At 47.2% G+C, this 25,394-nt stretch overlaps 2 protein-coding genes across 3 annotated transcripts in view; both read right to left on the bottom strand.

Moving 5' to 3' along the window:
* Positions 1-151: 151 nt before the first annotated feature.
* On the bottom strand, positions 152-7,230 carry rbm14b (RNA binding motif protein 14b). The gene is made up of 4 exons (XM_080519120.1): positions 7,167-7,230; positions 5,138-5,490; positions 3,402-4,446; positions 152-1,878 (listed from the first exon to the last, which is right to left on the bottom strand). The coding sequence occupies exons 2-4, from the start codon at positions 5,484-5,486 to the stop codon at positions 1,566-1,568; spliced, it is 1,707 nt and encodes a 568-aa protein (XP_080375246.1). The 5' UTR covers positions 5,487-5,490; positions 7,167-7,230; the 3' UTR covers positions 152-1,565.
* Positions 7,231-8,225: 995 nt separating this feature from the next.
* The window catches only part of ccs (copper chaperone for superoxide dismutase), an 18,310-nt gene continuing 1,141 nt past the window's right edge, over positions 8,226-25,394 (bottom strand). The window contains exons 1-9 of one of the 2 annotated variants that reach the window (XM_080518985.1): positions 20,875-21,130; positions 16,681-16,907; positions 16,392-16,464; positions 14,670-14,807; positions 13,340-13,514; positions 11,815-11,875; positions 11,116-11,193; positions 10,891-10,994; positions 8,226-8,883 (exon numbers count right to left, since the gene is read on the bottom strand). In XM_080518985.1, coding sequence (XP_080375111.1) covers positions 8,724-8,883; positions 10,891-10,994; positions 11,116-11,193; positions 11,815-11,875; positions 13,340-13,514; positions 14,670-14,807; positions 16,392-16,464; positions 16,681-16,815 — 924 coding nt within the window. In that variant the 5' untranslated portion in view covers positions 16,816-16,907; positions 20,875-21,130 and the 3' untranslated portion in view covers positions 8,226-8,723. Of the gene's footprint in view, positions 8,884-10,890; positions 10,995-11,115; positions 11,194-11,814; positions 11,876-13,339; positions 13,515-14,669; positions 14,808-16,391; positions 16,465-16,680; positions 16,908-20,874; positions 21,131-25,394 lie in introns of those variants that run through there. The other variant, XM_080518986.1, reaches the window with a different exon arrangement.

Here is a 25,394-nt window from a genome sequence, read left to right as displayed (position 1 = left end):
ATCACTCGTTTTTTTCTGCTTTCGATCCGACGTTTTTGTCACGTCGGGCTGTTTGTGGCTCTTTTTGTAAGTCTTAGAAAAAAAAAAAAAAGATATGAAATATCAACCCCCCCCCTTCCCTTTACCCCCCCCCCCCCCCCCCCGCTGAGTTTTCAATGATTAAAAAGTCAAAAGCACTTAAATAAAAAAGGGAGACCCCTCCGCTTAATGCACTTCACTCAAGACTTAATAGGCACATAACTGAGCTCGTCACATGTCGTTCTTTTTTTTTTTTTTTTAAAGTTCCGCAGTAAAACAGCTCATTCAGTAGTCACACGTAGGGTTTCTTGTGTTTTTTTTTTTATCCATTTACAATTCTTCACTTCCCAGTCTGACTTTACGTTACATGTAAACTACACTAAAAAAAACATGTATACTAGTTTTTAAAAAAAAAACCCAAAAACAAAGGCCTCTTAATATGAATATGTACAAACTGGCTGCGTTCACATGAACACCAGGTCACAAAAGTTGTAAACAGGAAGTAGTGAGATTTTGTGGACCGGCTGGTGTTTTCAAAGTAAAACGGACCAGTCGGATCCCACAATGGGAGAGGGGTGTATCCAATCAGATCGCACGGTTGAAACGTGACTCCGCCCACTTTTATCCAGCTGGGAATGAGTTAAAAAAATAATCGGAGGATAAAAGTCGTTAAGAGGTAGGCAGCTGTCGTTAGAAAGAGGGAGGATCAGTGTAGATGTGAATGGATGGAGGGAAGGAAGGAGGGAGGTGGGAAATAAAAAGATAAAAGGAGATGAAAGAGATCCGAACAAACATTACAGTACGTATATGTGTGCTTTGTCTTTTTTTGTTGTTTTTTGTCACTGCAGTTGCTGCGTTTGTGCTGCGAGGTCAAAGAGCCTCCACACCTCCGTCACATTCAAAACACCCCCCCACCCCCGGGAAAACAATAATAATAATAATAATAATAATAAAAATAAAAAACACAACCTTGGTTCTGTTGGGACACGATGCAATGCAGCCGGCGCACAACAAAGCGCAAACCACCGGCTTGCCGTCTGGTGAACGTACAAATTTAAACATAAGGCAAAAAAGGTTTGTTTTTTTCGTCGTATCAAAGGTTGTTTTTTTTTTTGTTTGTTTGTTTTTTGGCGTCAGGAAAAAAAAATCAGAACTGGGTCAGAAATAAAGGCATATGAAGTGACCGAGCCGGCGTCGGTCTAATACTGGCACAAGTGTGAGACTGGCACGATTTAAAAAAAAAATAAAGAGAGAGAGAGAGAGAGAGAGAGAGTTTTCAGGGCTGCACTGTGTGTGTGTGTGCAAACTGGACCAAGGTTCGCCCGACGACTTCCCTCGTGGAAAAGCAGGTTAATAAAAACCGAGGAGGTTCAAAGCCCGGCCCCACAAACACACACACACACGCGTATACACACACACACACGCACGTACATACAGCTGCTGTAAGGTGATCAAAGGAGATGAAAGGCGGAGGAGGAGGAGGAAGGAGGAAGGTGGGGGTGGCGGGCGGGCGGGCGGGTGGGGGGGGGGCAGAGAGTTGTGTGCGACTATCGGAAGGGGGGCTCAGGCGTGTGAAGGGAGAGTTCGGGGCGGCGGAGGATGGCCTCCTTGCGCGTGGGCGGCGGCAACGGCGGCTCATACACCCTGGGCGCGGCCATGGCGGCGGCCACTGCCGCGGCGGCGGGGACCACTGGCCTGAGAGCGTCCAGCGTGGCGACGGGCTGGCCGGACATCGCGGGCACGGCCGACACGGCCTGCACTCCCGGCATGCCGGGGATGGCCGTCACGGCGTTGGGCGGCGGGTAGGCGTACTGGAACTGAGGGTACTGCTGCAGCTGCTGGTAGTACTCGGCGTAGTACCTGAGGCGAGAGGAGAGTAGTTGGACTCAGGGCGGCGGGAACGCCGCGGCGGCACGAGTCAGTACTGGAAATGAGTAATTGTAGATATGAATGTACATAAATATTATGTACGGCTCTGGTAAAGAAACACGGGACCAGGCGAAGTGGCGGAATACCTCTGGTTGGACAGTTCAGAGGGACGGTCGCCGTATTTATGGTGGTGCAGTTGTGTACAATTGCGACCGGGGACGATACCGATACTGATATCGGTACTGAAACCGACCGATACTGACACGGTTGCTAGTATCGATACAGATACCGGTACCAATACCGATACCAGAATGAATACTGTTACTAGTGCCAATACCTCAATCGATAGTTAGTAGAATGAATACCAGTACCGACACCGATACCAGTATCAATAAATATACCAGAATGAATACTGTTTCTAGTACCGATACCTCAATCAATAGTTAGTAGTATAAATACCAGCATCGATACCGATACCAGTGCCGATACAACAATCAATACTGTTATGAATATCAATACCAGTCTCGACACTGGTACAAGTACCGATACCACAATTGATAGTGTTACTAGTATCAATACATGCATCGACACCGATTCCAGTATACCAGTATCAATACAGATACCTGAATGAATACGGTTACTCATGCCGATACCACAATCAATACTGTTACTAGCATCGATACCAGTACAGATACGGTTCTCAATACCGATACTAGAATGCTGTTACTAGTACCGATACCACAATCGATACTTTTTTATCAATACCTGTATCGACACAGATACCAGTAGATACCAGTACCAAAACCAATATCAAAAGGAATACTAGTACTAGTGTCGATACCACAATAAATACTGTTACAAGTATCAATACTGATACCAGAATGAATACCGTTACTAGTGCCGATACCACAATCAATACTGTTGCTATTATCAATACCAGTATCGATACCAGTACAGATACTGGTCTCAATACCAATACGAGAATGAATACTGTTACTAGTACCAATACCACAATCAATAGTTAGTAGTATCGATACCAGTATCGATACCGATACCAGTACAGATAGAGATCTAAAAGTAATGAACCAAAAAAAACAACAACAATCTAATAACATTGTTTTTGCAGTTGAAATCAATCAATAAATCACTTTATTTCCACGTCACATTAAGTTTATTACAAATCAACACCTGATATACCTCATGAGACAAACCCCAGTTATAATCTACCTACTTAGTTTAGATCAAAGGTTAAAAAGTACAGATGCGACTGAGTTCAGTTCTTTAAATCAACTGGATTTATTTCGATTTCATGGCTGCAGATGTTTGACAGAAGACGTAACGTCGCTTCAACATTCAATATCTGGCATTTATTTCCAACGCTGGTGAAAAAAGAACTTCCACTTTCATCTTCTGAAAGGCCAACGCCATTTATAAAGTGGAACAGAAAAAAAATCACTTTGAACTGCGGCTCAAAGTTCAGAGTTTCTCAGACTTTCCGGCGGGTTCCGTCCTACCTGGCCATGGGGTCCTCCGCGGCCTCCGCGGCCGCCGCCGCCTCCTCGGCGGCGCGGCCGGCCGGCGTCGGGAGCAGCGGCCGCCGCGGCTTCGCCCGCTGGTACATGAAAGGCTTCATCACGGGGTCCGGGAGCAGCGGCGCCGAGCGCCGGAGTGGGCTGCGGTCCCTGTCGCCGGACTTGGCGGCCGCCGCTGCCGCCGCCACCGCCACCGCCTGCTGCTCCGCCACCACCTGCTGGCCCTGGGCGAAGTAGTGCGCCTGCCGGGCCGCCTCGAAGATGGCGGTGGCGGGGTCCGCCGCGCCCATTGCGCTTATGTGGGCGTAGGCCGGCGTGGCCGTGCCGTAGAGCGCCGAGGCCACGCTGTAGGCGGGGTTGACGGCCGCCGCCGCCGCCGGCATCTCCAGCCCCGGAGCCGCCGCCAGGTACATGGGCGGGTTGGCCACCGCCGGCGAGTAGACGGGGGTCGTGTAGGCGGCGGCCGCCGCCGCCGCGGCGGGCGAGGCGGCCACCTGGCCGTAGATGTTCGCCGTCATGGAGCTGTACACCTGCGTGGCGCCCGTGGTCAGCGCCGCCTGGTTGGCCACCGTGCCGTAGAGCTGGTTGGCCACGTTGGCGCCGTACACCTGGCTGGCGAGGGCGCCGTACACGGCGGGGTTGACCGGGTTGCCGTCGGTGCGCGTGCCGGTGGTGATGCCGGTGAGCGCGGCGTACGTGGGGTCGAAGGTGGACGTGTTGTACACCGAGTTGTGCACGCTCTGCTGCACCTGCAGCGGCAGGCCGGCCGCCGCCGCCGCCGCCGCCGCCAGCACGGCCGCCTGGCTCTGGTACTGCTCCAGGGAGGGCTTGCCCACCGGGCACTCGCCGGCGTAGTGGCCCTGCTTGCCGCAGTTGACGCAGGGGATCTTGCCGGTGGGCGTCTGCTTGCTGGGCTGCACCTTGGAGAGCTCCACCGACAGCGGGCGGCCCTTGAACGACGTGCCGTGCAGCGCCTCGATGGCCTGCAGCGCGTCCTCCTTGTTCTCCATGTGGACGAAGGCGTAGCCTGCGGCGGCACAAACCACAGTCACCGTTACCACGAGACCGGCGGCACCCGATTGGCTGAATGTCGAGGGACGGCGCCACAACCACCGGCTACCGATGTTAAACCTGCAGCTACTGACCAATACCACAACTTATTAATACCATGAAGCCGGATTCAAACTTCACATGCTAACGGCGTGTGAAGGACGTATGTATTGTCATTTATATTACGTGACATTACTAAATATATTTACATATAAATCTATAGTTATAATATAACAAAATGGCGTGAAAGTTTAGATGCGAGTGCAAAAATATACATTACTATATATACATATATATGCATATACACACGTGTGTACGAATGTATTGTCATTTATATTACGTGACATTATCACTGTATGCATTTACATATAAAACTATATATTTATAATACAACTAAATGATGTGACAAGGTAATACTGGAGGATTAATCGCACCTTTTCACGCGTGTTGGACGAGAAAAACAAGCTAATGTGTTTATCAGTGTGCAGAAATACGTAAAATACTAATTTAATTACATATATATATATATATACCCACATATACACACGGGTATGATTGAAATCAACTAGTTAAAAAAAGGCTACGCGTCGCCGTGACAAATGCATAGTGTATGAAAATGCAATTCATTGCAACGTATATTAACTTAGCATATTTGAAACGCCGCTGACCTTTGACCTTGTCGCACTCCAGCACCTTCCCGAACGTCTGGAACAGCTGCTGCAGGTCCTCGGTGGTGCACATCCCGCTCAGGTTGCCCACGAACACCTTGGTGGAGTGCAGCGGCCGGCCCCGCGACTCCTCCACCACCAGGTTGCGGCCGCGGAACTCGCGGCCGTTGAGCTCGCGGATGGCGCGCTCGGCGGCGCCGTCGCCCTGCAGGTGCACGAAGGCGAACTGGCGCAGCACGCTGCAGCTCACCACCTGGCCGTACGGCTCGAAGATGGCCGACAGCTCCTCCTGGGTGGTGTCCAGGGCAAGGTTGCCCACGAAGAGCTTCACCGTGTGGCTCTTGTCCATGGCGCTGCGGGGGGGGAAAACAAACAAACAAACACAAAGACGACGGTGAAGAAACAATAAACGTGCCCGTTTCCATGGAGACGGAGCGTTTCCGCAAAGTCCAGTTGTGGCGCGTTTTCGAAAAGTTCAAGGTTCAAGGTGTTTTATTTGTCATTTCAACAGTAAAAGCAGGTTTCACAGTGTAGTGAAACTCTTACTTTGCCGTCTCCCCTGGTGCCGACGTACATAAATAAATAAGTATATACACAAGAAAATAGAATAAAATAAAATAGCAGCAGTGCAAATTGTGTTCCACCTTTTGCAGCCGTTTTTCAAAAATTGACCCGACGCCGACACGCCGTAATTCCCGCCAGTTATTTCACGCGGCTAATTTGTGGGTTTTTACGGGTGAATGAGCTTCATGCCCGGCGGTGCGTTCAGGCGCATCACGTAACTCCGCCCCTCCTGCGGATCACAACCACATAAAGCGCTTAATCTCAGGGTTTGTGTATTTTTGTCGTCATTTTTTTTCTCTTAAGTCACGCCGCCGCGGGCGGCCGCCATGTTGGTTTTGCGGTGCGCGAGTTCGATAGCGAGCCCGGGGGGGTGGGGGGGGGAACCGGGGCGCGTGAAAGAAAAGTTCCACCATGGCGAATTCCAGGATTTAAACCCTGCAAATAAAAGACATTTAAAATTGAAGCCGCCGCGAACGACGACGCAGAACAAACACTAAATTTGAATGTTTATTTTGAAACGGTTCCCTTCCTCTGGAACTTAAAAACGGGGTTCCCCACAGGTTGGTCCACACCATTTTTTCCTCCACAACACTTCTTTTTTTTTTTTTTTTTTAAATGGCGGGCTGTAAATCAAAGGGCAAAGCCTGGAACAGGACACCAGAGAATGGCATTTCTATTTTTTGGTTTAGGCTCCACTAAGCTGCTCGTGGGTGAATGAAATACCCCGTACACCTCCCCCCTGGGGGGGGGGGTCACACACACACACACACACACACACTTAAAAGACATGCAGGTTGTTGATGTGTGTGTGTGTGTGAGTGTGTGTGAGTTTGCTGCATGGCCAGAGGGGGAAGCTGTGGCTTTTTTGCTGATGACGCAGCGCGACGCTGAGTCAACACATTTGACAATGTGGCCCCAAGAAAATTTAAATAAAATAAATAAAAAAATAATCGAAAAATAAACCTACAAAAATAAAAGCACGGACGTTATACAGACACGTTTTGTGTTGTTTTTACAGGACAAAAGGAGGAAACGTCATGCGAGCGGAGGGAGAACGGAGATGCTTGTTGTCTTTTGTGGTTTTGTCCCCCCCCCCAAAAAAAAAAACGCACGATAAACAAGACGCGACGCGAGTCGTCGAAAAACGTCGGAATCGCTTCACGACGACGAACGAACGAAACGCTGGAGGAAAAAAAACGTGTGAATCGATACAATCTAGCAACGATCACGTTTTTGGTTTTTTTCCCCCTCTTTTCTCTTGTCGTTCCCCCGCAGAGGAGCGGAAACGGTGTAACACCGAGGCGCTTTCTTGCGTAACGACGCGGGCGAGCAGCTGCACGCGCCCGAATTAAAAAAAAAAAACCCGACAACGCGACAAGGCGTCGAACGCGACGTGATTTATGGAGGATTGGAGGTTCGGGACGAGGCGGTTCGAGGGGAAACAAGAGAGGATCTACCATCTTACCTAAGCGGTGCCGCGTTTCAAAATGGTAGCGCCTGCTTCCGTTTGAGCGTCGGGCATACTGCTGGAGAGGAGGGGAGGGGAGGGGGGGAGGAAGAGGAGGAGGAAGGGGAGGGGGGAACGATGGCTGCTGCTGCTGCTGCTGCTGAGGACCTGGGATGCGTTGGTCTTGGTCTTAACTGGGATTCTGCCCCTCAGAGGGTTGGACTTGGTCTTTTAAAGTCTGCTAAATGTTTGGTCTTGGTTTCTTAAAGGCTTGGTCTTCTACAGGTTTGGTCTTGGTCTTCATCTTGGTCTCCTGAAGTCTTGGTCTCTTAAAGTCTTGGGCTTGGTCTTCTACAGTTTTGATCTTGGTCTCTAAAGTCTTGATATCTAAAGTCTTGGTCTCTTAAAGTCTTGGTCTCTTAAAGTCTTGGTCTTTTAAAGTCTTGGTATCTAAAGTCTTGGTCTCTTAAAGTCTTGGTCTCTAAAGTCTCGGTCTCTAAAGTATCTGTCTCTAAAGTCTTGGTCTCTAAAGTCTCGGTCTCTAAAGTCTCGGTCTCTTAAAGTCTCGGTCTCTTAAAGTCTCGGTCTTTTAAAGTCTTGGTATCTAAAGTCTTGGTCTCTTAAAGTCTTGGTCTCTTAAAGTCTCGGTCTCTTAAAGTCTCGGTATCTAAAGTCTTGGTATCTAAAGTCTTGGTCTCTAAAGTATCTGTCTCTAAAGTCTCGGTCTCTAAAGTCTCGGTCTCTAAAGTCTCGGTCTCTAAAGCCTTTGTCTCTAAAGTCTCGGTCTCTAAAGTCTTGGTCTCTAAAGTCTTGGTATCTAAAGTCTTGGTCTCTTAAAGTCTTGGTCTTTTAAAGTCTTGGTATCTAAAGTCTTGGTATCTAAAGTCTTGGTCTCTTAAAGTCTTGGTCTCTAAAGTCTTGGTCTTCGTCTTGGTATCTAAAGTCTTGGTCTCTTAAAGTCTCGGTCTCTAAAGTCTTGGTCTTCGTCTTGGTATCTAAAGTCTTGGTCTCTTAATGTCTCGGTCTCTAAAGTTTTGGTCTCATCTTGTTCTAAAAATCACAAAATTCCAGCACAAATTAATAGAAATTTTTTTTTTTATTTCATTTTAAAATATTTGGTCATTTTTACATCTTTTATTTTCCATTTCATGGCTTAAAATGGCGTCTTTGTTATTTTATAGGAAAACAAAAACAAGGTTCAGTAAGTGCCTCATAAACAAACAAACAACAAACACTTAGCAGATGAACATGATGTCGATCAGAGACGAACCACGAAACTCTTGTTTTGTTTATTTTGAGAATCTGACGTGAAACAAGATCAGAATTTCAAAACAAAACAAACACGTATATCTTATATACCTACAGCCACCTCTCAAAGTAACAACAATAATAATAATAATAATAACAATAATAATACATTCTTCCAGGTTACGACTTTTCAAAAGTGCGTCTGAAGCCTCTCAGGCGTCAAACACAAACTAAACGTCCCCCGAGACGCCGTCCCTTCGCGCTGCCGCTCCGTCCACTGGACGTCCTCCACCCGTCTCTCTCTCCGCCACGCCGTCGTCCCGGGCGTCAGAGGTTTGCGGACGGCGTCTCCATGGCGACCTGGCTCCGCCCCGTCCCGGCGAGCGGCCGGTCACGCTCCTCCCACAGCGTGACGCCGTCGCAGGCGCAGATTTGCTTTGGGTTCTGGAAAAGACCTGCTGAACGAGCGATGATACCGCAGGCCAGTCTGAGGAGGAGAGGAGAGGATGGAGGGGAGAGGAGAGGAGAGAGGAGACGATGGAGGGAGGAGAGGAGAGGAGAGGGGATGGAGAGAGGAGAGGAGAAAGGATGAGGAGAGGAGAGGAGAGGAGAAAGGACGAGGAGAGGATGGAGAGGAGAGGAGAGAGGAGAGGATGAGGAGAGGATGGAGGGAGGAGGGGAGGGGAGAGGAGAGGAGAGAGGAGACGATGGAGGGAGGAGAGGAGAGGGGAGGAGAGGAGAGAGGATGGAGAGAGGAGAGGAGAAAGGATGAGGAGAGGAGAGGAGAGGAGAAAGGACGAGGAGAGGATGGAGAAGAGAGGAGAGAGGAGAGGATGAGGAGAGGATGGAGGGGAGAGGAGAGGAGAGGAGAGAGGAGAGGATGGAGGGGAGGAGAGGAGAGGAGAGGGGAGGAGAGGAGAGAGGATGGAGAGAGGAGAGGAGAAAGGACGAGGAGAGGATGGAGAGGAGAGGATGAGGAGAGGATGGAGAGGAGAAAGGATGAGGAGAGGATGGAGAGGAGAGAGAGGAGAGGATGAGGAGAGGATGGAGAGGAGAAAGGATGAGGAGAGGATGGAGAGGAGAGGAGAGAGGAGAGGAGAAAGGATGAGGAGAGGAAAGAGGAGAGGAGAAAGGATGAGGAGAGGATGGAGAAGAGAGGAGAAAGGATGAGGAGAGGAGAGAGGATGGAGGGGAGAGGAGAGAGGAGAGGAGAAAGGATGAGGAGAGGATGGAGAGGAGAGGAGAAAGGATGAGGAGAGGAGAGAGGATGGAGGAGAGAGGAGACGATGGAGGGAGGAGAGGAGAGGGGAGGAGAGGAGAGAGGATGGAGAGAGGAGAGGAGAAAGGATGAGGAGAGGAGAGGAGAGGAGAAAGGACGAGGAGAGGATGGAGAAGAGAGGAGAGAGGAGAGGATGAGGAGAGGATGGAGGGAGGAGGGGAGGGGAGAAGGGAGGGGAGAGGAGAGGAGAGAGGGGAGGAGAGGAGAGGAGAGGGGAGGAGAGGAGAGAGGATGGAGAGAGGAGAGGAGAAAGGACGAGGAGAGGATGGAGAGGAGAGGATGAGGAGAGGATGGAGAGGAGAAAGGATGAGGAGAGGATGGAGAGGAGAGAGAGGAGAGGATGGAGAGGAGAAAGGATGAGGAGAGGATGGAGAGGAGAGGAGAGAGGAGAGGAGAAAGGATGAGGAGAGGAAAGAGGAGAGGAGAAAGGATGAGGAGAGGATGGAGAAGAGAGGAGAAAGGATGAGGAGAGGAGAGAGGATGGAGGGAGAGGAGAGAGGAGAGGAGAAAGGATGAGGAGAGGATGGAGAGGAGAGGAGAAAGGATGAGGAGAGGAGAGAGGATGGAGGGGAGAGGAGAGAGGAGAGGAGAAAGGATGAGGAGAGGATGGAGAGGAGAAAGGATGAGAGGAGAGGAGAGAGGATGGAGAGAGGAGAGGAGAGGAGAAGAGAGAGGATGGAGAGAGAGGAGAGGAGAGGAGAAAGGATGAGGAGAGGAAGGGATGGAGAGGAGAGGAGAGGAGAGAAAGAGGATGAGAGAGGAGAGGATGGAGAGAGGAGAAAAGAGAAGAGAGGAGAGGATTATTACTTAATGTTGTTCCGACGTTGATTTTTTTATTTAAATAAAGTGAATTAATTTAAAATAAAATAATTTTTGTTTAGTTTTATTAAAGAGATTTTTTCCATCTTCAGGAAGTCGAACACAAAATCTGGAATTTCAGTGGAAATAAATAAAAATATATTTTTTAAAAATCAGTGGCTGAGAAATAAGAGATAAAACTAATCTAATATACAAAATACTAGAATATCGAAGGTCCAGACTTTGATATTTGACTTCTATTTCTATCATCATCGTCGTGTTTCCAGATGTTTCGCTACGATTGTCTCTTCAAAGTGTCGTCGGTGTTTGAAGTACGATACTTATAAAACCTCACGAACTTCAACCATTCAGACGTCAGAGTCGCCATGGCGACGTCTCCGCGTCTCCGTGTCTCACCGTGGTCCAGAGTTGCCCGTCTCTCTGGACAGAGGCCCGGCGCCGCGGCCCAGGTCGTCCTCGCCGGCGTCCACCACCAGAGACCGTCCAATCACGTCCCACACCTGGTCCACAGCCACACCTTGGTCATCCTGCGTGTGTGTGTGTGTGTGTGTGTGTTGTGTGTGTGTGTGTGTGTGTGTGTGTGTGTGTGTGTGTGTGTGTGTGTGTGTGTGTGTGTGAGACCTTCAGCTGTGTGTCCTCCAGTCTGAACGAGGCTCGTCCGTCCGGCCCGGCCACCACGTTACCTAGGTCCCCTACGTGCTGCAACCAACAACCTGTTACACTGCAGCTCTCTCATTCTCCTCCTCCTCTTTCTTCTCCTCTTCCTCTTTCTCCTCCTCCTCCTCTTTCTCTTCCTCCTCCACCTCCCACTCCTCCTCCTCCTCTTTCTCCTTCTCTTTCTCCTCCTCCTCTTCTTCTTCCTCCTCCTCCTCTTTCTCCTCATCCTCCTCTTCTTCCTTCTCCTCTCTCTTCCTCCTCATTCTCCTCTTCCTCCTCCTCCTTCTCCTCTTCCTCTTTCTCCTCTTCCTCTTTCTCCTCCTCCTCTTCTTCCTTCTCCTCTTTCTCTTCCCCCTCCTCTTTCTCTTCCTCCTCCTTCTCCTTCTCCTCTTTCTCTTCCTCCTCCTTCTCCTTCTCCACTTTCTCTTACTCCTTCTCCTCCTCCTCCTTCTCCTCTTCCTCCTCATCCTCCTTCTCCTCTTCCTCCTCATCCTCCTTCTCCTCTTCCTCCTCATCCTCCTTCTCCTCTTTCTCTTACTCCTCCTCTTCCTCCTCATCCTCCTTCTCCTCATCCTCCCCTCCTCCTCGTCCTCCTCCTCCTCCTCTTTCTCCTCCTCCTCCATTAACCTGACCACTGTCAACCAGAAGTCATAAAGTCGTCACCCTCTCAGAATCCTCCGGTCCTCCGTGACGTTTTCCAAACGGGTTGAAGTGTTCGCCACAACTGCAGAGACAAGGAGGGAGCTAGTTATTCTTTATGGGAGGAGAGGAGAGGATGGAGTGAGGAGAGGAGAGGGTGGAGAGAAGAGAGCAGAAAAGAGAAGAGAGGAGAGGATGGAGAGAGGAGAGGATGGAGAGAAGAGAGGAGAGGATGGAGTGAGGAGAGGATGGAGAGAAGAGAGGAGAGGATGGAGAGAAGAGAGGAGAGGATGGAGAGAAGAGAGGAGAGGATGGAGAGAAGAGAGGAGAGGATGGAGAGAAGAGAGCAGAAAAGAGAAAAGAGGAGAGGATGGAGAGAGGAGAAAAGAGAAGAGAGGAGAGGATGGAGAGAAGAGCAGAAAAGAGAAAAGAGGAGAGGATGGAGAGAGCAGAAAAGAGAAGAGAGGAGAGGATGGAGAGAGGAGAAAAGAGAAGAGAGGAGAAAAGAGAAGAGAGGATGGAGAGAGGAGAAGAGAGGAGAGGATGGAGAGAGGAGAAAAGAGAAGAGAGGAGAAAAGAGAAGAGAGGATGGAGAGAGGAGAAGAGAGGAGAGGATGGAGAGAGGAGAGGATGGAGAGAGCAGAAAAGAGAAGAGAGGAGAGGATGGAGTGAGCAGAAAAGAGAAGAGAGGAGAGGATGGAGAGAGCAGAAAAGAGAAGAGAGGAGAGGATGGAGAGAGCAGAAAAGAGAAGAGAGGAGAGGATGGAGGGAGGAGAGGATGGAGAGAAGAGAGCAGAAAAGAGAAGAGAGGAGAGGATGGAGAGAGCAGAAAAGAGAAGAGAGGAGAGGATGGAGAGAGCAGAAAAGAGAAGAGAGGAGAGGATGGAGTGAGGAGAGGATGGAGAGAAGAGAGCAGAAAAGAGAAGAGAGGAGAGGATGGAGAGAGCAGAAAAGAGAAGAGAGGAGAGGATGGAGAGAGCAGAAAAGAGAAGAGAGGAGAGGATGGAGAGAGCAGAAAAGAGAAGAGAGGAGAGGATGGAGTGAGGAGAGGATGGAGAGAAGAGAGCAGAAAAGAGAAGAGAGGAGAGGATGGAGAGAGCAGAAAAGAGAAGAGAGGAGAGGATGGAGAGAGCAGAAAAGAGAAGAGAGGAGAGGATGGAGAGAGCAGAAAAGAGAAGAGAGGAGAGGATGGAGAGAGCAGAGGATGAAGAGAGGAGAGGATGAGAGAGGAGAAAAGAGAGGAGAGGAGAGGATTATTACTTAAGCAATGTTGTTCCAATGTTTAATTTAAATAAAGTGAATTCATTGAAAATAAAGACTTTTTTTTGTTTTTTTCCATCTTCAGGGAGTCGAACACAAAATCTGGAATTTCGTTGTAAATAAAAAACATTTTTTTTTTTTTTTTTTTTTTTAAATCAGTGGCTGAGAAATAAGAGATAAAACTAGTAGAATTTACAAAATACTGGCATTTTAAAAGGTCCAGACTTTTGATATTTTACTTGTATTTCTATCGTGGTCGTATTTCCCAGACGTGGTCGTCGCCGCCCACCTGAGGCAGTCGTGCGTCAGGTCGCCCAGCTGGTGCACGTGGAGGCCGTGGGCGCCGGGCGCCAGGCCGTCGATGGTCCCGTCCACCAGGCAGCGCTCCGGGGACAGCTGCAGGAAGCGAACCACCCCCCGCACGCCGCCCCCCCCCTCCAGCATGGCCACCGCCGCGCCCAAATCTGGCATAAGACGAGAACATGGCTGTGTTAAACCTGTAGTACCGATTAACTCTTTAACCCTTCGGGGTCTGAAGCCTTTTGTGCCGTTTTTCACTACAATTGATTTTTCCTTTATATCTCAGATATAAAATCCTTAAACTTTGCCTTTTTTGGTGTCATTTTGTTCAGGACAACCTCATAAATGCATTTCTGAAGTATTTTCATCACTTTGGCATACTGTATTAAAACAGTGGATCTAAAAACACCATAAAATTACAAATTCGGCTGGTAAAAACACAGATTTATTGACTATAAAAGTCACAGACATGGTAAACGAATCATTTTGTTTACTTGTAAAGTAAATCTAAACTATAATTAACTAAAATTTTATCAAAACAGGACTGAACAAACAGTTCTATACAGATATTTACAGTGAAATAGAAGCACTGCCTCAGGCGTTTTTGTAAAACTATTTCCAAAAGGGTCACGCATATTTTTCCTCACATCTCCGCTTTTATTTTGGCGATCGACGTCATTTAAAAACGAGCTTGTAGTTTTATATCTGCGCTTTCGACACGGATTGAAACGCTGGACCAGACGACGCCGCGCTGTGACGCTACTGCCTTTTCAGACGGTCATGTGACGAGGACGCGCCGGTGCGTCCGCCGGCCCCAGAGGGTTAACGCCACGGCAAATAAATGGAACCATTTTTTTTTTTTTTTTTTAGAGAATTGAGGCGCTTGTGAGCAATTTGAATTTTATGTCGTGAATTAAAAAACACAATCGAATGTCGTTTCAACAAAAGACGCGGGTTTGAGCCCAGATCTTCGCTAAACCTCGTTTGCACCATTTCAAGTGTGTCGGAAAAGTTCCACGTTTACACGGTAACATTCTGAAAACCATGTACGTTGACATTGAAATGACAAAAAAAAAAAAAAAAAGATGTAGTTTTCCTGTTGGGCCACTAGTGGGTGTCATTCTTGTTCTAAAACGTGTGTATGTGTGGTCAGCCATCATGTTCCTGGCCCAGCCAATCAGAGGAGCCGTGTGTGTGTTGCCGGGCAGATTGGCTGCTTCAGTCTGGTGCTGGCAGCCTGATTGGCTGCAGCTTGTGTGTGTTGAACGCTGGTTAAAAGCCGGGATATTAAAAAGCGTCGGCGGTTCGGGTTCCCCCACCTCGCTCCGACCCCCCGATGCCCTTGAGCACCGCCCGCCGCCCGGTGCTCTCGATCAGGGCCTGGACCTCCGCGCTGGTCAGCGCCGCCTCCACCAGCACCTCCTCCTTCCCCACGTCGATGCTGAACGACGTCACTCCTGCGGGGAGACGAATAGATCACGTCAGGAGGGATTATTTACTCGGGGAAAAAGTTCGATATTCACGGAGGTGGACTGTTTTTTTTAAAAAGTTCCACCTTGGGAGCCGTTTTTCAGTGTAAAGTGACGAAAAAGTTGGGCGAAATTTGAAATTTCAACAGTCGCAAACAAACCTGCTTGATCATGTGGATATGTTAAAAAAAAAAAAAAAAAAAGAAACAGCAAATGAATATTCTTATTAAAACATATTGGGTAAAATAATAATAATATAATAATAAAAAAAAACAAACAGAAAATGAATATTCTTATTAAAACATATTAGGTAAAATAATAATAATAATAATTTAAAAAAAAGAAACAGCAAATGAATATTCTTATTAAAACATATTTGGTAAAATAATAAACAAATAATAATAATATTTTTTTTTTAAAGAAACAGCAAATGAATATTCTTATTAAAACATATTGGGTAAAATAATAATAATATAATAATAATAAAAAACAAACAAACAGCAAATGAATATTCTTATTAAAACATATTGGGTAAAATAATAATAATAATAATAATTTAAAAAAAGAAACAGCAAACGAATATTCTTAATAAAACATATTGGGTAAAATAATAAACAAATAATAATAATAATTTAAAAAAACAAAACAGCAAACGAATATCCTTATTAAAACATATTGGGTAAAATAATAATAATATAATAATAATAATTAAAGAAAAAAAAAGAAACAGCAAATGAATATTCTTATTAAAACATATTGGGTAAAATAATAATAATATAATAATAATAAAAAACAAACAAACAGCAAATGAATATTCTTATCAAAACATATTGGGTAAAATAATAATAATATAATAATAATAATTTAGATTTAGTGAAGATAATTAATTTACCCAGAGTGCAAGCAGGAAGCAGGTATTTCACTGATTATTTAGTTTTTTGTTCATCTTGATACTACAAACCCGAGCATAAATTATGTCTTCTAATACTCAAGTGGTCAATTACAAAACTTCCACTTATTTCTAATCAGGTAAAAGTCTTTGATGTGGACAACATCAATGACAGATGTTTTCCTTCATTTCAGCCCAGTTACGGGAAAAAAAGTATGTCATGAACAAAATTTGGATTAATTTGTTCATCATGTTTCATAAATAAAATGCGATATAATAAAAAAAACAACAACAAAACAAAATTAACTTCCACAAACGTGTAGATTCAGAATTAGTGGAATAAACCATTGTCATGCAAGGTAGGGGGGTGGAAGTCTGTAATACCTGAACACAAACACGTTTTTGATAAAAAAAATAAATGCTGTCAGTGTGTCAAGTCACTTCTGTTACTACATATATTTAATTATAACTGTAAACACACTAAAGGAGGTATTTTAACTGCATCATAATAAAGTGCTTTGTTCCTTATCGCCCCTCCCGTCGTTCCCACTTGTTGCTTCAACCGTGTTCATGATGTTTGTAAAAGTACAATTCATATTGGAACTGATCAAACACAGACAGGTGAACAAACCAGATTGAGGCGATGTGAACGACAATAGGAACTCTTTACGATCTGGTCTCACCTGGTTTCCCTTCCAAAACCGCTTTGATCTTCTGCGCACAGCTTTCACACGTCATCTGCACGGCGAACTCGAGCTGCGGAGGAAAAAAAAGCTCAAATTAAACACCAGAAACCGAAGGAATCGACATAAAAAACACAGGAACTGCGGCAAGACGCGCTGCTTCTTCCTTTATCGGTCACTCAGATCTCACAGCACCGCGAAACGAGTCGTTTTCTCATTGTTGTGACCACAGTTATGAGTATAAACATAAAATAGGAGCCAAACGTGATAAAAAATAAGTTCGACCAACCTTGGTGGGTCGCTGCGAGTCCATGTTGTTGACCCGAGACGCCTCCTGAGCGATAAAAGCTGAATTAAAGAGGAAACTTCCCACTTTCCTGCAGGCGGAAACGAGCCTGCTGCACTTTGCACCGGGCGCCGCCATCTTGGTGAGGTCAGACCTCACAGAGTGAGCGAGCGCGCACGCGCTTTACCGCCACCTGGTGGTCCGGATGAGTCACTGCAGGGGCCTCGAATCTGTTATGGAGACAATTTACAAGGTTTCTAGAACATAATTTAAAGAAAAATATTTTTTTTTTTTGAATTAACCTTTTCACCTATACCCTGAAAACACAAGATATAGATTTTTAGAGATGCAAAACATTTAATTAAAGGTGCAAAAAAAATATCAATACATAGTTTTATATCTGATAGTTGTCGCTCTTTGATGTTGCTTTGATTTGGAGCTGATTTTCAAAGCAAGACAAATTTATTTCTGCAGCACAATTCAGACACGAGGCAGTTCTCAGTTCTTCACAGGGAAACAAATTAAATTAATTAAAACAAAGTGATTAATAAGATTAAGGCACTAAAATTCTATAAAAAGAAGGAAAGCAAAGGCAGTAAAAGCAAAACAAATGATGAAGTGATAGTTTAATCAAAATGAAGGCGATGAACTAAGTTAAAGCTCTTTAATAATTAAACGTGTCGGCAGGAAGTTTCGGTGCGAGGCCGTTGCTTAAACAAATAAGAGCATTTGTATAAACAAATGAGATCGTTTGCATAAACAAAGCAGAGCGTTTGCATAAACAAAGCAGAGCGTTTGCATAAAGAGACGAGCTGAAAAAGGAGGAGTGTGGTTGAGATTTAACGGAGCTTCGCCTCATGACCTCCTCAGGTAAACAACAACAAAATAAACTGCAGACGACGGAGTTTTATAAACTGCGTGTGAAGAGCAAGGTGTCATTAGTGGTGAAGCAAGACCGTGACTCATAATAAAGTAATCTGATGATTACAGTTGTGTTGTAGTTACAGCGAGTCGACATGACATCGGGCGGGACTCGCCTGAAGAACAACTCTCCTCATATCTAGACGCTTTACACTGAAACTTTGATTTGTCTCCTTCACTTTTTATTTTGAAATAATGAATTGGTCACTGAAATCAACAGAATTCATTTAAAAAGTGCTTTAGTAATAAAAATGATCAATATATCGTCTCTTTATGTCTTTTTTAATGACATTTTCTTCAAATTAGTTTATAGGAAAGTCATGTCGGGACAAGGCGTCCCCACGACCCTCTTGAACTCTCTGGTGCCCCCCGGTGGAGGAACGAATACCACTGTTCTGGAGCATAATTTAATTTAATTTAATTTAATTTAATTTAATTTAATTTAATTTAATTTAATTTAATTTAATTTAATTTAATTTAATTTAATTTAAGGGATTTATTTCTTTATTCATTTTTATTTTATTTTAATGTAATCCTTTTATTTAATTGAATTTTAATAAAATTTGATTTGATTCATGTCATATAATTTAATTATTTCATTTTATTGTAATCGTTTTTATTTCATTTTACTTTATTTTATTTCAATTTGATTTGATTCACGTGACATAATTAGATTATTTTATTGTAATAGTTTTTATTTCATTTTACTTTATTTTATTGTATTTAAATTTGATTTGATTCATGTGAAATAATCTAATTATTTTATTTTATTGTAATAATTGTATTCCATTTTATTTTACTTACATTTTTTTCCCCTTTATTCTTCTCATCACAGCTTTGCACATGAATGTAATTAATTTTTCCAACCGTCCCAAACGGCAGCAGATATTGAAGAGATTGTTTTTTCTATAATCTGGTGTTTCTGCCGCCGGAACCTCGTATGTTTGAAATCTGCTTAAGCTGGTTTTCACCCACTGAATGCAGAAACACTGCAGGGGGTCTGGAGGGAACAATGGAGGGGCAGGAGACGCTGCCTGTGGGGATTGGGGTCAGGGGGTCGGGGGGGGGGGGGGGGGGGGGGCAGGGGGTCGGGGGGGGGGGGGGGTATCTGCTGGGCATTGTGGCCCTCATGGATGAAGGGCAGGAAGTAGGAGGAAGGAGCAAGGAGGAAGGAGGCAGGAAGTAGGAGGAAGGAGCAAGGAGGAAGGAGGCAGGAAGTAGGAGGAAGGAGCAAGGAGGAAGGAGGCAGGAAGTAGGAGGAAGGACGAAGGAGGTAGGAGGTAGGAGGAAGGAGGCAGGAGGAAGGAGCCAAGGAGGAAGGAGGCAGGAAATAGGAGGAAGGAGGTAGGAGGAAGAGGCAGGAGGAAGGAGGCAGGAAGTAGGAGGAAGGAGGAAGGAGGTAGGAGGTAGGATGGAAGGAGGCAGGAGAAGGAGCAAGGAGGAAGGAGGCAGGAAATAGGAGGAAGGAGGTAGGAGGGTAGGAGGAAGGAGGCAGGAAGTAGAAGGAAGGAGGCAGGAGGAAGGAGGCAGGAAGTAGGAGGAAGGAGGAAGGAGGTAGGAGGGTTAGAGGAAGGAGGCAGGAGAAGAGGAAGGAGGCAGGAAGTAGGAGGAAGGAGGTAGGAGGTAGGAGGAAGGAGGCAGGAAGTAGGAGGAAGGAGGAAGGAGGTAGGAGAGTAGGAGGAAGGAGGCAGGAGGTAGTAGGAGGAAGGAGGCAGGAGGTAGGAGACAGGAGACAGGAGGCAGAAGGAATGAGGAAGGAGACAGGAGGTAGGAGACAGGAGACAGGAGAGAGGAGACAGGAGGTAGGAGACAGGAGACAGGAGACAGGAGACAGGAGACAGGAGGTAGGAGACAGGAGGTAGGAGACAGGAGACAGGAGACAGGAGGTAGGAGACAGGAGACAGGAGACAGGAGGTAGGAGACAGGAGACAGGAGACAGGAAACAGGAAGCTCTCCATGACGATTTGCTTCCTGCAGTTCAATTTCATAAAGTGTAGATTATTGTTACTCGTCGACCTGCAGATTAAAGGAAGGAGGACGACCCCCGCTAAGCTGTGTGTGTGTGTGTGTGTGTGTATGTGTGTGTGTGTGTGTGTGTGTACATCCCTCTAATACCCACACAGACAAAGTACTAATATAATAATAAAGTATATAAAAGTATGTCAGACATTATTGATGTCAGGAGCTGAACAGTGAAACTCAACGCTGCATCAACCAGCCTCTACCTGGACAACCAGCGGTGGTTACCATCGGTTACCAGCTGTAAACAGTGGTGACCAGCAGTTACCAATGGTTACCATCGGTTACCAATAGTTACCAATGCTATCAGCAGTTACCATCGGTTACCAGCAGTTACTGATGATTACCATCGGTTACCAGTAGTTACCAATGGTTATCAGCAGTTACCAATGGTTACCAGCAGTTACCATCGATTACCAGCAGTTACCAAAGGTTACTAGTAGTTACCAATGGTTACCATCGGTTACCAGCAGTTACCAAAGATTACCATTGGTTACCAGCTGTTATCAGTGGTTACCATCGGTTACCAGTAGTTACTAATGACTACCATCAGTTACCAGTAGTTACCATCGGTTACCAGTAGTCACCAACGACTACCATCGGTTACCACTAGTTATCAATGGTTACCATCGGTTACCAGTAGTCACCAACGACTACCATCGGTTACCAGTAGTTACCATCGGTTACCAGTAGTCACCAACGACTACCATCGGTTACCACTAGTTATCAATGGTTACCATCGGTTACCAGTAGTCACCAACGACTACCATCGGTTACCAGTAGTTTACCATCGGTTACCAGTAGTCACCAACGACTACCATCGGTTACCACTAGTTATCAATGGTTACCATCGGTTACCAGTAGTCACCAACGACTACCATCGGTTACCAGTAGTTACCAAAGGTTACTATCAGTTTCCATTGGTTACCAGCTGTTATCAATGGTTTCCAGTGATTAGTAGCAGTTACCAATGGTTACCAGCAGTAACCACCGGTGCTTACTAGCGGTTAGTAGTCTGGACGGTGGTTTACTCCGTCTGTCTTCAGCGCCGGTCGTTTTTTCCCGCCAGGAAAAATAAACAACAACAACAAAAACACACAAGGAACCAGGAGACGTTCGGGGCGATGAGACGGCAAATGTGGGTCGAAAATAAGAAGCGTCTAAATTTGGGCTGATTGGCGGCAAGTGTGTGTGTGTGTGTGTGTGTGTGTGTGTGTGTATGTGTGTGTGTGTGTGTGTGTGTGTGTGTCTCATTACCTCCCAACAACACCAAGAGGCTGCTGTTCCACACCGAGGAGTCGAGCGGGGAACAGAGTTCCCCTCTGTATGTGGCGGCTCATTGGCTTTGACCTTTGACCCCATGCTGAGTAACATGACCACAGGCTCTCTCTCTCTCTCTCCCTCTCTCTCTCTCTCTCTCTCCCCCTCTCTCCCTCTCTCTCCTCTCTCTCTCTAATTTATTCTGGAAAGCTGCTCCGGACCTTTGGTCCGGTGTCGATCCTTCGTTCCGAAGATCAGCGAAAGACCGGCGGTGACACCTGAACCCCGGGGAGGCACACACACACACACACACACACACACACACACACACACACACACACACACACACACACACACACACACACACACACTGTGTTCAGTGCGAAGCGGCGCCGACGGGACCGCGTTGACGGAACAGTGGAGGTTTTATCTGTACTAATAACTGAGGCACTACACCCCCCCCTCCCTCCACCCTCCCTCCACCCCCTCCACCCCCCCCACCCCACACCCCCGTCAGATTTCTTATTTCATACTTCAAGCTCTCGTTTCAGCGGCGAGGAAGCAAAGCAAGCAGAATTTTTATTTTTAGAACGAAGGCGATACGATGTCGTCAGCGGAGAGGAGCACCGGTGGAACGGAGGAGTGGTGGAGGGGTGGAGGGGTGGAGAGAGGTGGAGGGGTGGAGAGGTTGAGAGGTGGAGGGGTGGAGAGTTGGGAGGGGTGGAGAGGTGGAGGGGTGGAGGGGTGGAGAGTTGGAGGGGTGGAGAGGTGGAGGGGTGGAGGGGTGGAGGGGTGGAGAGCTGGAGGGGTGGAGGGGTGGAGGGGTGGAGAGGGTGGAGGGGTGGAGAGGTGGAGGGGTGGAGGGGTTGGAGTGGTGGAGGGGTGGAGAGTTGGAGGGGGTGGAGGGGTGGAGGGGTGGAGAGGTGGAGGGGTGGAGGGGGTGGAGTGGTGGAGGGGTGGAGAGTTGGAGGGGTGGAGGGGTGGAGAGGTGGAGAGCTGGAGGGGTGGAGAGGTGTGAGGGGTGAAGAGGTGGAGTGGTGGAGAGGTGGAGGGGTGGAGGGGTGGAGAGGTGGAGGGGTGGAGGGGTGGAGGGGTGGAGAGGTGGAGGGGTGGAGAGGTGGAGGGTGGAGGGGTGGAGTGGTGGAGGGGTGGAGAGTTGGAGGGGTGGAGGGGTGGAGAAGGTGGAGAGCTGGAGGGGTGGAGAGGTGGAGGGGTGAAGAGGTGGAGTGGGTGGAGGGGTGGAGAGTTGGAGGGGTGGAGAGGTGGAGAGCTGGAGGGGTGGAGTGGTGGAGGGGTGGAGGGGTGGAGAGGTGGAGCGGTGGAGTGGTGGAGGGGTGGAGGAGGTGGAGAGGTGGAGGGTGGAGAGTGGGAGGGGTGGAGGGGTGGAGAGGTGGAGAGGTGGAGGGGTTGAGGGGTGGAGAGGTGGAGAGGTGGAGGGGTGGAGAGTTGGAGGGGTGGAGGGGTGGAGAGGTGGAGGGGTGGAGAGTTGGAGGGTGGAGAGGTTGGAGGGGTGGAGGGTGAGAGGTGGAGGGGTGGAGAGTTGGAGGGGTGGAGGGGTGGAGAGGTGGAGAGGTGGAGGGGTGGGAGAGGTGGAGAGGTGGAGGGGTGGAGAGGTGGAGAGGTGGAGAGGTGGAGGGGTGGAGAGGTGGAGAGGTGGAGGGGTGGAGAGGTGGAGGGGTGGAGAGGAGAGGTGGAGGGGTGGAGAGGTGGAGCGGTGGAGGGTGGAGCTCAACGTTTGTTACCTCACATCACCCCCACCCTAAAAAAAATAACAAAAAACTATACAAATAAAATAAGAATAAAATAAAAAAATAAAAAAATAAAAAATAATAATAAAACAAAATAAAATAAAATAATAAAAATAAAATAAAATAAAACAAAAATTTATTAATTAATTAAAAAAACTAAATAAAAATAAAACTAATTATAAATTAAATATATATATATATATATGAAAAAAAGTAAAAAAAAAATGTTTGTGGCTGTTTGCTGTGCAGACTCCTGGTATAAATATTAAAAAGCGGCTTTAATCACGATGCAGTGGAGGAAAGAAGGGCTAATGTATGCACGTACGTTTTTGTAAAAGATACTTCCCTTCTTCCTAAAAACGTAATAAACCAGAAACAAGCAGAGCCGGCGAGCTGCAGTCAGAACGCGTCCCGTCCGCTGGGGCAGCGTGAAGCTTTACCACGAGGGACGGCGAGTTCTACCGGCGGCGGCTTGTTTAACAAGCGGCGGACGAACTCCGGGAGGAGCGACGGCGGCGCCTCATCAAAGTTCTTCCCGGGAATTAAAAAAACTCCGTGTGGAGACGCGAAAAACAATACCTCATTAAATCATCACGCCCCCCCGAAGCCCAGATCGTTACTCAGTCTGTCCGTCAGACGCTGGAAAAACATGGCCGCCTCCCGGGAGGAGCGCCGCGCTGATGTATGATCAAACGCAGTGAGATTTAATAGGAGGCGGAAAAAAAAGAAAAAGAAAAGAAAAGAAAAGCGCAATAAGGTCACCGACTAAAAATTCAAGCGACTCATTATTAGTCGGGAAGTTTCTGTGAGAAAAGTATAAAATTAGGGGGGGAAAAAAATATGACAAACTACAAAGCGAAAGATCGCAGAAAAAAAATAAACTAGATGAGAAGAGGAGATCAGACGGAGGAGTGGAGTCGCCCCCGAAAAAAAAAAAGAAAGCAAGATGAACGGACAAGTCGCCCACCGCTAGTTTTCAGCATCGTTCGTTTCAAGGACTGGATTTCAAAGTATAGCAAAGTTGGCAGGACAACTATATTCAGGACAACTTTGGGCGATGCGTTCAGGTGCATCACGTAAGTTCCCCCCCTCGACATGTTAAAATACGAGTATAATGTATAAACTCCACTGTTCCAGCTCGCTGAGTTTAAAATGTAACGTCGCTCCCGTGTAGCTCCTCACATGTCGGAAGGCAGAGTTACGTGATGCACCTGAACGCATCACGAAGCACTGTTAAAGTATCAATAAGAAAGAACATGTAAAAACAGACTGTACTGGATTTAATTTTGTCAAATACCTTTCTGAAATGAGTTTTCCTGGAATCGAAAGTGTTTCCGAAAAGTTCCAACCCCCCCCCCCCTTCTCATTTTCAGCGGCAGCGACAGCCGTTGCCGTGGAAACGGCACCCCCAAGGGCCACTTCCTGGTGAAAATTTCACCGTTAAAGTACACGCAATTATATTTCTGTGTATTAAATACACATACAATGTGGAGAAACTGAAGAAAAGTTGCATTAATTTGACAATACATGAGAAGAAGCTCATGAAGTTGCTTCAAAAAAGGCAATTTTCGCTTTTAAGTATTATTTACAGGAGTTATAGAAACTATTTTTTTTTTTTTATTGCTGAATGAGCACTTTTATCGTGTTTGTTGTTCTGCTTGAAGTGTGAGAATTCCCGCGGCGTCGCCGTATCATCAGCGGGTTAAAAGCAGCGAGTCACATGACCGTTCTGCTTCAACCTCATGATTCCCTTCAGCCTGGGAGGAAAACAAACAAAACAGTTTCTGCTTCACAGGAAACAAAACCATCCTGACGAAAAGTTTCCCCCCGAGGATTTTACACTTTTTTTTTTTTCTGTGCGTTTGTAAACCACACCTTTTAAATGTTCTCATATGGGGGGGGGGGGGGAACAGATCGGCTGAGGAGCTCATGAGGTCAGAGGAAGAGTCAACGAGGGAAAACGACAGGTGGCGTCACCACACACGCTTTTATTGTGAAAAGGATGCGAATAATGCAGGAGGCCCCCGTTCCTGAATCACAAATAAGGAAATTAATAAATAAATAAATAAAATGTGTCCCAGTTTGCTGCAAAACTCACATTTCAGCCTCCGTCAGTCAGTTCACATTGAAATGAACTTTATAGGAGGTCGGGAGGTTCTCCACCCGCAGGAGGTCGGGAGGTTCTCCACCTGCAGGAGGAGGGCGGGAGGTTCTCCACCCGCAGGAGGAGGTCTGGAGGTTCTCCACCTGCAGGAGTTCGGGAGGTTCTCCACCTGCAGGAGGAGGTCTGGAGGTTCTCCATCTGCAGTAGGAAACTGGGGAGCTTCTCCACCTGCAGGAGGTCGGGAGGTTCTCCACCTGCAGGAGGAGGTCTGGGAGGTTCTCCACCTGCAGGAGGAGGTCTGGAGGTTCTCCATCTGCAGGAGAGGTCTGGAGGTTCTCCACCTGCAGGAGGAGGTCTGGAGGTTCTCCATCTGCAGTAGGAAACTGGGAGCTTCTCCACCTGCAGGAAGAAGTCGGGAGGTTCTCCACCTGCAGGAGGTCAGGAGCTTCTCCACCCGCAGGAGGAGATTCTTTACCTACACAAGGAGGTTCTCCACCTGCAGGAGGAGGTTCTCCACCTACAGCTGGAGGTCAGGAGCTTCTCCACCTGCAGGAGGAGCTTCTCCACCTACAGCAGGAGGTCCTCCACCTGCAGCAGGAGGTCAGGAGATTCTCCACCAACAGCAGGAGCCTTCTCCACCTGCAGGAGGTCGGAGGTTCTCCACC

This window comes from Blennius ocellaris (genome assembly GCF_963422515.1).
Source record: "Blennius ocellaris genome assembly, chromosome: 23".
NCBI lineage: Eukaryota > Metazoa > Chordata > Actinopteri > Blenniiformes > Blenniidae > Blennius > Blennius ocellaris.
Note: the sequence above shows the minus strand (reverse complement) of the source record. Positions and strands in the feature narration are given on the sequence as shown.